The sequence below is a fragment of the Urocitellus parryii genome, chromosome 11, assembly GCF_045843805.1.
Source record: "Urocitellus parryii isolate mUroPar1 chromosome 11, mUroPar1.hap1, whole genome shotgun sequence".
Lineage (NCBI taxonomy): Eukaryota > Metazoa > Chordata > Mammalia > Rodentia > Sciuridae > Urocitellus > Urocitellus parryii.
In genome coordinates, this window is record NC_135541.1 from 33,440,824 (window position 1) to 33,454,141 (window position 13,318).

The 13,318-nt window shown below is 32.5% G+C and overlaps 1 protein-coding gene across 1 annotated transcript in view; it reads right to left on the reverse strand.

Annotated features, from left to right (window-relative positions):
- Positions 1-13,318, reverse strand: part of Agbl4 (AGBL carboxypeptidase 4) — a 1,188,963-nt gene that overhangs the window by 1,068,420 nt on the left and 107,225 nt on the right. Inside the window, exon 3 of the mRNA XM_077791547.1 lies at positions 1,019-1,143. Within this exon, the coding sequence (XP_077647673.1) occupies positions 1,019-1,143 (125 nt within the window). The remainder of the gene's footprint in view (positions 1-1,018; positions 1,144-13,318) is intronic.

Below are 13,318 nucleotides of genomic sequence, written 5' to 3' on the forward strand. Positions count from 1 at the left end.
CAACCTGAACTAAGAAGGTAAATGTTGGTTTATAAAGCTATGATTTCATCTACTTAAAAGAAACATAAAATCACCATATGTGCAACGTTTGTATTTTTCATGATTGATTATCTCAATATAACAAAATGAGAACTGATTCTTAGGATTACATTTTTCAAAAAAATTAGTTGTAGATGGAGACAATAACTTTATTTCATTTATTTATTTTTATTGGTGCTGATGATCGAACCCAGTGCCTCACATGTGCTAGGCAAGTGCTCTACCACTGAGGTATAACCCCAGCTCCTTAGCATTAGGTTTTTACTAATTTTTTATTCAAATCGCATGTGTTTATCTCTACATTTTTCATTCATATTCTCATGTAAAACAAGATTTTAAATGGGTTATAAAAACATACACCACTAGAAACAAGCTGAAGAAATCAGGGTTACTGGCAGATTAATACATTCAGAATTTTTAAAAAGTTAGTACACAGAAACACAACAAAAATATTTTCCATTATCACTAAGAGAGGGGCTATAAAATATGTTCTGAGTTTCCTAGAAGTCAAAGCAAGAGGAAAATGGCATCAGTTACAAGAGTCATATTGTCTAAAAAATATAATCTTGCTGTTGTACAGGAAAAGAACAGCTTTTTCTGAACCTAAGGCCTATGAGAAATGCCTTTCATAGGTGTTTACAAAGAAGAAATAATAAACAATAGCATTGTCTATAAAAATAATAGCAAGTCACTTCCCATGTTTCTTTATAATGTCCCTTAAGGAATCCTAGCATATGTTAATGGTTTAATCAATAATAACACTTAAAATATTTGTATTATTTTTAAAAACATCAGATAACAAAAGTCAGCATACCTTCCCTATTTCTCTTTATCTCCTGGGGTGGGGGGGGCACTATCATTGCTAAAGATATCCAAGAACATAGTCTAATATTGACTTAGTATTTTGATATTCCTAAAACAAACAAAAGTATATTCTTCTTACCAAAAACACATTGAAATTTTCCACTACTTCTCTCACCTGTGATTCTTTCACATTTTCAACAGTAAAGTTGAACCAGACTCGGAAGCGCGGATTACAGGTATCTGGCCTAATGAACAGATCATACTCGAACTCGGAGACCTGCTCCACCCTGCCAAGGTTACCTGGTTAAAAAAAAAATTAAGACAACTTTAATAGAAGTTTATGTTGTTATGAGCATCAATTGGACAACAACAGATAGAGAACAAGTCTGGAAATCAGAAAACCTGAGTTCCAATTCAACAGGTTTACTATGTGATAATAAGTAAGTTATTCACCTTCTCAGGGTCTCATTTGCAAAATGAAGAGGATATTGAATTATATAACCTCTAAGGTTCTTTCAGGAGTAACCTTCTTTAACTGCATGATTCTAGGGCTGATCAGACAGTGATCCAAGATAATAACATAACCCTTCAAAACCACACCAATTAACTTTAGGTTATTTTATCTCTTCTTATTATTTATTTATTGCACTCTGCAGGATCAGAACAGTTAGGTCCAGCTAAGTATACACATATTGAAAACTTGCCTTGATATCAAAGTATAAACATGAGCAAATTAGAACCAAAGACTATCATCTTATTTTATCTACTTTAATTGTATTCAGAATTCCAAGGGAGATTCCTCAATTAAATTGATTCTTTCAACTAATTCCACCCCAAAAAATTTACTAAACCTTCTGTTGTCAAAGGCATACTATTTACTACACAATGACTATACATGTGGAGTCAGAAGATTTGGGTTGGTTTTAGTTTTGTCACTCACTGGATGACCTTCCTTTGTCACTTATGTTTCCTCAAAGTGAGAATCAGATTAATTGAAGTATGAACGTTTTATACTTATATTAAACACAATTAGTTTTAATCATTTTGCAGTTACTATCAACATTAAATTTAGTACAAAAACAACATTTTCTGAGAATTTCTGTAATATACTGTCCTAAACACTAGTGTACTAGGCTATTAAATCCTTAATTATTTTGATAAGTCTGTTGTTAAAAAGATAATTAATTCTGTGGTTAAAAAGTAATCAGCCCCATTCTTAGGCATTAGTGGGTTACAGATTACAGAAATCTCTGTTGCTATTCCCAATTTACATACAAGGCATAGATAAATAAATAATTTGTTCAAAACTGTACAGCAAGTAATGAAGTAAAAGTCATAGTGGTGTTTTGAATTCAGGCAATATAATGCTGACCACTAGACAGAGCTGATATAAATAATAAAGAGATGTATAAATTAAAAGTACATTATAAGTTACAATGTTTAATAAAATTACTATCCTGAAATAAACAAGTAGAAAAGGTAATATTTTTCCCTCTAAAAGTCCATGATCTAAAAATTAAATATTGGCTGCCCTAGACACCCCTGCCCAGTCCGGAGGTCTCTTCTCTGGGCACAGCCTTGGTTACTACAGACGCTGCGTGGAACTGGAAGTCTCCTGTCAATCAACTGCCACCTGCACCACTGCCACCTTTGCTGCTGTCTCTAATTCCACTGCTGCCAGCCTGAAGTCACCTGGAGGTCTCTTTCTGGGTCTGCTTGCACAGAAGACATCATTGCCCCTGATGCAACTGAAGCTGACACTGTTGCTGAAACCCCAGAGACCTCTTGATGAAGCCTCCCCCACAGCTATAGTTGTAGCTGCTAGTGCTGTAGCCACCGCTGCCTGCTGCCAAAAACCACCACCACTACTGCTACTACTACAGCCTAAAAGACTTCTCTGGGGGAGATTCCAGGTTTGGTTGCACATGGTTGGACCCATCTGGGGACACCAACCAGGGCCTGGGGCCTGGGTGCCAGCAAGTTTAGCACCACAAAGCCTTTATCTAGGGACTCTAGCTGGGACCTGCAGGTCCAGTGTGGAGGTGCCTGCAGGTATGGAGGAGCTTGGAGTCTTCCTATTGATAGGGCTGGTGGCCCTTGTCTTGCTGCTGCATCTCAGGGTTGCTCCTTTGCATGAGTGTATCCCTGGTGGTCTCTCTGCAAGTAGGAGCAGCATTGAGATCTTGGGACTGCAGTGTGGCCTATCCTGAGGTATCTGAAGCCCAGATGGGTGGGATAGAGACTGGGTTTATGAGGGCTGATCTGGGTTTGGTGATCCCAAGAGACATCAGAAACATCAGAAATTTTTCTATTCACTAATCTCTGTACCATATTTGGAACAGGATGTTTTTTATGCATCAGTATGTGGAAGACAATGATATATGAATGGTGTTTTGCACTTTTATTGATTTTTTTCTCTTTCTGCACTTCCTCTCTCTTGCCTATTTTCTTGGATTTTCTTTCCAACTTTTCTCCAACCAACAGCCAATCTCTGTTGGCTCCTCTTCCACTCTTCCCATGAATTTTTACATCTAGCTTCTCTCTCCCTCCCAAAAGAATATTGCATGCTACCCTACCTCTGTTCTCTCATCCACCATTTGAAATTGTAAACCATTTTAACAAATTTTCTCTTTGTACTATAGCTAGATATTGAACTCACTATTTTGGCTTAATGCAAGAAAGCAGTAGATGTCTTAGTGGGAGCTGTTAGGCTTAAGGCTTGTTTACACTGGGTGCTATTGATATTGGTCTTACCATTAAAGGCGAGGTGCTAGAAACCTTCAGGGACACTATATGTCTACAGGGTAGAATTTATGCTGGCTTAGATCCATACTTCTAGATGGGAAAACACACTAACAACATGAAAAAAAAAAAACAAGGGAATAAAGAGCTCCCCAAAAATCAAAATGCTTCATCAACAGAAGCCACTGATAACACAGTAGAAGAAATGACCAACAAGGAGTTCAGATTGTACATAGTTAAATTGATATGTGAAGTAAAGAATAGTATTAGGAGTGAAATCAAAGAAAAAATATAGGAAGTGAAATAACACTTTAATAAAGAGTTAGAGATCATGAAAAAAATATCAGAAATCCTCGAAATGAAGGAATAAAAAAATCAAATTATAAATTCAATAAAAAGCATCACCAACAGAGTAGACCACTTGGAAGACAGAACCTCAAACAATGAAGACAAAATATATAATTTCGAAAGTAGAGTTGAACATGTGGAGAAGACGTTAAGAAACCATGAACAGAACACCCAAGAATTATGGGATAACATGAAAATACCGAATTTAAGAGTTATTGGAATAGATGAAGGAGCAAAGATACAAACCAAAGAGATGCACAATCTTTTCAATTATATAATAGCAGAAAATTTCCCAAAACTAAAGAATGGAATGGAAAATCAAATACAAGAAATTTACAGGACACCAAATGTACAAAATTACATCAGAGTCACACCAAAACACATTATAATGAGAATGACTAACACAGAGAATGAAGATGAAATCTTAAAGGCTTTGAGAGAAAAAAAATCAAATCATATAGTGGGAAACCAACTCGGATCTCAACTTATTTCTTAACCCTGAAAGTTAGGAGGTCCTAGAATAATGTATTTCAAGCTCTAAAAGAAAATGAATTTTTATATCCAGCAAAATTAAGTTTCAGATAATGAAATTAAAACATTCTATGATAAACAAAAAATAAAAGAATTCAAAACTAGAAAGCCTACACTATGAAGCATTCTCAACAAAATATTTCATGAGGATGAAGTGAATAAAAAGTAAAAACCAGAAAAGGGAGGATCTACACTAAAGGGACATTCAACAAAATGAGAAACTAAGACAAATCAAAAAACCAGAAATAAATCAAAATGACAGGGAATACAAATCATATCTCAATAATAACTTTGAATGTTAATGGCCTAAACTCATCAATCAAAAAACACAGATTGACAGATTGGATTAAAAGCAAGACCCAACAATATGCTGTCTTCAAGAGACTCAGATTATGGGCAGACTTCTACAGGTTGAAAAAGAAAGGATGGAAAAAAAAAAAAAAAACCTTATCACTCATATGGATTGCATAAACAAGCAAAGGTTTTCATTCTCATTTCAGATAAAGTAGACCTCAAACAAAGTTAATCAGAAGAGACAAAGAAGAACATTTCATATTTCTTAAGGGAAGTATATATAAGCAGGACATAAAAATCATAAATATTTATGCCTCAAACAATGGAGCATCTATGTACATCAAACAAACCCTTCTCAATTTCAAATAGACCACAATACAATAATACTTTGACACACTTCTCTCACTACTAGATGGATCTTTCAAACAAAAACTAGATAAGAAAATTATAGAACTAAATAATATACTCAATAATTTAGACTTAATAAATATATATAGAATATTTCATCCATCAATGAGCAAATATACTTTTTTTCTCAGGAGAATATGGCTCCTTCTCTAAAACAGACCATATCTTATGCCACAAAGCAACTCTTAGTAAATACAGAAAAACAGAGATTATATCCTAGATTTTATCAGACCACATGAAATGAAATAAGAAATCAATGATAAAATAAAAAATACAAGCTATTGTTAAAAAAGGAGACTAGATAATACACTATTGGATGATGAATGGATAGTAAAAGAAATAAAATTGAAACAAAAAAATCTTAGAGATAAATGAGAACACTAATACAACATATCAAAATCTCTGAGACAATATAAAGGCAGTACAAAAAGGAAAGTTTATTGCATTGAGTGTATTCATTAAAAGAATAAAAAGTCAACAAATAAATGACCTAACAATACTCTTAAGGCCCTACAAAAAGAAGAACAAATCAACACCAAAAGCAGTAAAAGACAAGAAATATTTATATGAGAGCTGAAACCAATGACATTAAAATCAAAGATAAAACAAAAGAAACAATTGAAAAAAATTGACGAAAAAATTGACAGTAAAATTTGGTTCTTTGAAAAACTAAATAAAATTGATAAATCAATAGCCATGCTAATGAAGAGAAAAAGAGGGAAAACTCAAACTACTAAATTATGAGATGAAGAAAAATATAAAACAATGGATATATCTCAAATACAGAAGATAATTAGAAACTATTTTGAAATTTATACTCCAATAAAATAGAAAATATTAAAGATATTGACAAATTTCTAGAAACATATGACCTAACCAAACTGAATAAGGAGGGCATACACTATTTAAACATATCAATTTCAAGTAATGAAATAGAAAGCAAAGCCCAGGACCAGATAGTTTATCAACCGAGTTCTACAAGACATTCAAAGAAGAATTAACACCATACATCTCAAAGTATTCCATGAAATAAAAAAGTATTTCCAAACACATGCTATGGGGCTAATATCACTCTAATACCAAAACCACAGAAAGACACATCAAGAAAAGAAAACTTCAGACCAATATCCCTGATGAACATAGAGGCAAAAATTCTCAAATTCTGGCACAAACCATACAAAAAAATATTAAAAAGATAATACAGCACGATCAAGTGGGGTTCATCCCAGGGATACAGGGTTGGTTAAACTGCAGAAATCAATAAGTGTAATTAATCATATTAATAGACTTAAAAACAAGAATCATTATCATCTCAATATACGCCAAAAAATCATTTGACAAAATAGAGCACACCTTCATGTTCAAAAAACTAGAAAAACTAGGGATAGTAGGAACATACCTCAACATTGTAAAATCTCTGTATACTAAATCCAAGGCCAGCAACATTCTACATGGAGAAAAATTGAAAGCATTCCTTCTGAAAACTGGAACAAGATAAGGATGTCCTCTTTCATCACTTTCATTCAACATCATCCTTGAAACTCTAGCCAAAGCAATTAGACAAAAGAAAGAAATTAAAGGAATACAAATACATGAAGAAGAGCTCAAACTATCACTATTTGTTGATGACATGATTTTATATCTAGAAAACCCCCCAAAAAATCAACCAGAAAACTTCTAGAACTAATACATGAATTCAGCAAAGTAGCACAATATAAAATCAACACCCATAAAGCAAACACATTCCTACACATCAGCAATGATGAAAGAGAAATTAGGAAAACTACTCCATTCACAATAGCCTCAAAAAAAATACCTGGGAGTCAATCTAACAAAAGAAGTGAAAGACCTCTAAGATGAAAACTACAGAATACTAAAGAAAGAAATTGAAGAAAATCTCAGAAGATAAAAAGATCTCTCATGCTCTTGGAGAGGCTATATTGTCAAAATTGGCCATATTCCAAATTGGCCATATTACCAAAAGCATTATACAGATTTAATGCAATTACTACTAAAATCCCAATGACATTCTTCATAGAAATAAAAAAGCAATCATAAAATGTTTTTGAAAAATAAGTGACCCAGAACAGCTAAAACAATACTTGGCAAGAAAAGTGAAGCAGGAGGCATCACAATACCAGACCCTTAAACTATACTACAGAACTATAGTAACAAAAATAGCATGGTATTGGCACCAAAATAGACTTGTAGACCAATGGTACAGAATAGAGGACACAGAGAAAAACTCATGTAAATGCGGTTATGTCATACTTGACAAAGGTGTCAAAAACATTCACTGAAGAAAAGGTAGCCTACTCAAGAAATGGTGCTGGCAAAACTGAAAATCCATATGTAACAAAATGAAATTAAACCACTATCTCTCACCCTGCACAAAAATCAACTCAACGTGGATCAAAGACGTAGGCACTAGAATAGAGACCCTGTGCCTAATAGAAGAAAAAATAGGCCCAAATCTTCACGTCAGCCTAGGATCTGAATTCCTTAAAAGACTGCTAAGGCACAAGAAGTAAAATAAAGAATCAATAAATGGAATGGCTTCAAATTAAAAAGCTTCTTCTTAGCAAAGGAAACAATAATGTGAGGAGAGAGTCTACAAATTGGGAGAATATCTTTACCACTTGTATCTCTGATAAAGCATTAATCTCTAGGATATATAAACAACTCAAAATACTTAACATCCAAAAACAAATAACACAATCAATGTATGGGCAAAGGTACTGAACAGGCACTTCACGCAAGAAGAAATTTAATTGATCAACAAAATATATGAAAAAGTGTTCAATACCTCTAGCAATTACAAAAATGCAAGTCAAAACTACTCTAAGATTTCACCTCACTCCTGTCAGAATGGCAATCATAAAGCATACAGGTAACAATAAATGTTAGCGAGGATGTGGGACAAAAGGTACACTCATACATTCCTTGTAGGACTGCAAATTGGTACAACCACTATGGAAAGCAGTATGGAGATTTCTCAGAAAATTTGGACTGGAACCACAATTTGACCCAGGGATCCCACTCCTCGGTTTATATTGAAAGGACTTAAAATCAGGATACTACAATAATGCAGCTATTCTATGTTTATAGTAGCTCAATTCACAATAGCTAAACTATGGAACCATCCTCAGTGTCCCTCAATAGATGAGTGTATAAAGAAAATGTGGTATTTATACTCAATGGAATATTACTCAGCTTCAAAAAAGAGTGAAATTATGGCATTTGCTAGTAAGTGGATGAAGTTGGAGAATATCATGCTAAGTGAAATAAGAAAATCCCACAAAACCAAAGGCCAAATGTTTTCTCTAATATGCAGATGCTAATTCACAATAAGTTGGGCGCACTAGAGAAGAATAGCATTAAATCAGATTACGTAGAGAGAAGTGATGTAATGGGAGTGGAGGGGATGTGGGGATAGAAAAGATAGTCGAAAGAAATAGTCATTATCACTTTATGTACATATTTGACTACATGATCAACATGATTCTGCAACATGCACACTCAGAAATATGAGAAATTATATCCCATCTATGTATGATGTATCAAAGTGTATAAATGCATTCTATTGTCATGTATAACTAATTAAAACAAATTAAAAAATTTAAAAAATAAATATTTACAATTACATTTTAATATTCAAAACAGAAGGTTTTTACTTTATTTTTAATATTGGAACAGTATAAATAAGTTCTAACAAATACCATATCTTAAAATTGCTGTTGCATATAGTATCTATAACAATACAGCAGACGTGTCCAGAAATGTACCCTTTTAAAATAATTTGACACAATTTATATTATTAAATACTTGTCAGGAACCAATGATGAATAAACTGAAACCCAGAAATGTTTAGTATTCTCTTTATTACATGTTTTAAAACATCACAAAAAAAAAACCTTAAAGACTTTTGACTCCAAAATATTGCTCTTTCAAATATACCATAACTGCAGCCAGTTCATTTATTCATCCATTTAATGAGTTATTCATCAAAAAATTACTATACTATGTGCTATTAAATAAGCAAGAGAATAAATGAATGAGGTATTATCTTTGTGCTCACTGAGGCAAAGAATAAGCATCTGATCTTTGGTTTTCTATAAATAAGTTGAAGTTTTCCACCATTTCTGTGAGGAATATTCTCTGTATGTGTAAGTGTATAAACAACACTTTCCTCATATTTTCTGAAATATTTCAGTGAAGTATCAGGTTATAACAATCCAGAAATATCTACATGAAAGTAAGCTAACATTATCATGAATTTCCCTTCCATGTAAATGAAAGGCAGCGAAAGAAAGCAAAGAACAATCTAAAACACATAAAAAATTCAACAAAATACAGGATATAAATTTTAAACCCAAATATAGCACTAAATATATTAAATTTAAATTGGTTAAACATTATAATTAATACAAAATGGATAAACCTGGAGCACTATGCTAAGTACAATAAACCAGACTCAGAAAGAAAACCACTTATATGATATCGCTTTTATGTGCAATCTTTTTGGGAAAAAAAAGGCAAATATATAAAAATAATTAGTAGAGAGGTGGTTATCATAAGTCTCAGGCTGAGAGAGAAAATGGGGGAAATAAGTTAAAAGGTATAAAGTTACAGAAGTGTAGTTAAGTAGGTCCAGATATGCAATGTACATCATTATGATGACAGTCAATATTGTACAGCATACTGGAAATTTTCTAGGGGTAGATTTTAGATACTCTTACAACACAAAGACATATGAGAGTGAGAAACTATGTGATATGATGGATATGTTAATATGCTCAACTATGTATAAATATTTCAAAACATCATGTGATCCATCCTAAATACTTATAATAAAATAGTTTTAAGTAAAAGGCAAATGTTTTATTGTGGATATGTTGCTTATAATATAAACTATACATTACATGCACAAAAAGATTGAAAAAAATGAAAAGTCATAGCAGCACAACACTATCAATAAGAAATATACCAGAGAGATAAATTTTAAGAAATATTACTAAAAATGAGCAAGGATGTTTCCTGTTTTAAGGAAGATTTACTCAAGAATCAATAAACGGGATGGTATCAAACTAAAAAAAAAAAAGCTCCTCTACAGCAAAGGAAACAATCAAAAATGTGAAGAGAGAGCCTACAGAATGAAAGAAAATATTCGCACCTCATAGCATTAATCTCTGGGATATACAAAGAACTCAAAAAACTTAACACACATAACACACACACAAAACCAAATAACCTGATCAATAAATGTGTAAAGGAACTGAACAGACACTTCACAGAAGAAGAATACAAACAGCCAACAAATATATGGAAAAATGTTCAACATCTCTAGCAATTAGAGAAATTCAAATCACAACTACACTGAGATTCCATCTCACTCCAGTCAGAGTGGCAATTATCAATAATAAGAACAATAGTAAGTGTTGGCAAGGAGGTAGAAGAAAAGGCATATTCATACACTGCTGGTGGGACTGCATATTGGTGCAACCACTATGGAAAGCAGTATGAAGAATCCCCAGAAAACATGGAGTAGAACCACTATTTGATATTCTTATCCACTCCTCAGTATATACCCAAAGAACTTAAAATCAGCATACACATCAATGTTTATAGCATCTCAATTCACAATATCAAAGCTATGCCAAACTAGATGCCATAAATTAATATTACTCAGCCATAAAAAGAATTACTTTATAATATTTATCGATACATGGATGGAACTATATACTATTGTGCTAAGTGAAATAAGTCAATTTCCCCAAAAAACAAAGGCTGAATGTTCTCTCTGATATGTCGGTACTAACACATACATGTGTGTGGGGGTAGAACAGAAGTTCATTGAATTAGACAAAAGGGAATGAAGGTACGGTAAAGAGATGGGAATAAGAAAGACAATAGAATGAGTAGGACAAAACTTTCTTATGTTCATATATAAATGCATGACCAATGAATCTCCACATAATGTATAACTGCAAAAATGGGATCCTAATTTAAAAAATCGTATTATATATATATATATATATATATATATATATATATATATAATATGTCAAAATACACTCTACTGTCATGTCTATCTAAAAAGAAAAAATTTTCCTTAACTTCAAAAAAAGAATAATTTAACTAACAACCTATAAAAATACTTAAAAGTAAATATCCATAATAATAGGTATTTAAGACATATCACCAAAATTTGACAAGATTTAAAAATGGCATAATCTAGAATCCTGGTGAGAAATTTAACAGACCAATGCCACTAAATAAAAATTTTTTTCAATAAAAAGAGACAATTTGAAAATATGACTTTAGAGTCTATCCACATTTAATTATAGAACACTTGACATTTATAAAACTAAACAATATAAATTCATTTCAAATGCACATTCTACTACACTTCTCAAAAATGATTATATGCTGGTCCATAAAGCAAGTCTCTACAAATTTCAAAGGTCTTATACTGTCTGTGTTGTTTTATCATAGTAATATTTTTAACTAAATTATGTTCAATATTAAACAATCAAAATTTGTGGGATGCAGCAAATCCTTTATAAGATGTATATTCACAGTGATATAGACAGACAGATAGATTTGATTTATTTTCTTGGATTTCTGCATCTTTTTTAGAGTGAGTGAATCATGCCTCTATTTTTTTTTCTGGTGCCAGGGATTGAAATCAGAGGCATTCGACCACCAAGCCACATATCCCACCCTATTTTTTGTATGTTATTTAGAGACAAGATCTCACTGAGTTGCTTATTAGCATTTCGCTATTGCTGAGGCTGACTTTGAACTCGCAATTCTCCTGCCTCAACCTCCCAAGCTTTTGAAATTACAGGTGTGGGCTACTGCACCAAGCTTACTTTAAAATATTTTACTTTGAAAAATAAAAAAAGCATTTTCAAAATTAAACAAAAAAGCAGAAGCAATCAAATAGAAAAGAACAGAAAAGTTTAATTCAAATAAATTGAAAATATAAAAGAAATTAAAAATGTAAAAATTGGCTGTTTTAATAATACTTTTAATATTAACAAACTCCATCAAAGTTCACAGACAAAAAAGAAGAAACTAATTTTTAAAAAATTTTAAGTGACATCAGCAAGATGGTAGAATACTAGGTTCTAGCTCTTGTGTCCCCAAAGAAACATTGATTTAGGAAATATCTTTGGACAACTATTCCTTTATGAGAACTCCAGAATCCAAATGAGAGGTTGCAGCATAATACTGGGAAAGCACAGAATTGAGAATAGAAGTATTCAAAAGGTAAAACGTATATTTTACTTTACCCTATTACCCTTACTCCAGATTAGCACAGTAGAGGGCAGAGAAAGATCCTGTTAGACTGTAATTTTTCCAATGGAGAAATAAAGAGTGAAATGAGCATCTGACTCATGAGTCTGTGGAGGCACTTAGTAAGGGATCATCTTCTGATATGTCTAATCTAGAGCACTGAGGGAATCAAAATAACTGGAGTTTGTTTCTCTTGAATAGAAAAGCATCACAAGAAAAGAAAGATTAGTAGCTTTTCCATTCAAGAGAAACAAACTCTGAAAAAGAAATCAGGAAAAAAAATTCCATTAACAACAGTCTTTTAAAAATATCTAGGAATAAACCTAACAAAGAAGGTAAAAGATCTCTGCAACAACAATTATAAAATGATAAAAAAAACCAAAGACTTTAAATACTCTGAAATATAAAAGACCTCTCCCAAATAGAAAAAATAAAAAGACCTCTCATATTCATGAATTTGGAGAACTGATATTGTTAAAAGGGCCGTATTACCAAAAGCAATCTATAGACTCAGTGCAATCACCTTCCGTTTACATAGATTACATCCACCAACTGAAGCAGAGAATAGTTTCACTTCAAATTCAGATTACACTAACAAAATAAACAGGGCAAAACAAAAACAAAACAAAAATGCTGGCCAGAATGTGGAAAAAGGAAACACTATACACTGATGTTGGGAATGTAAACTAGTATAGTCAGTATAGAAAAGAGAATAGAGGATCCTCAAAAGAACTAAAAAATAGAACTACCCATGTGAACCAGATAGACCACTTCTCAGTATATGGTCAAAAGGAAATGAACCCAGCATACCAAAGAGATACCTAAAAAATTGTTTTTATTGGAGCCCTAT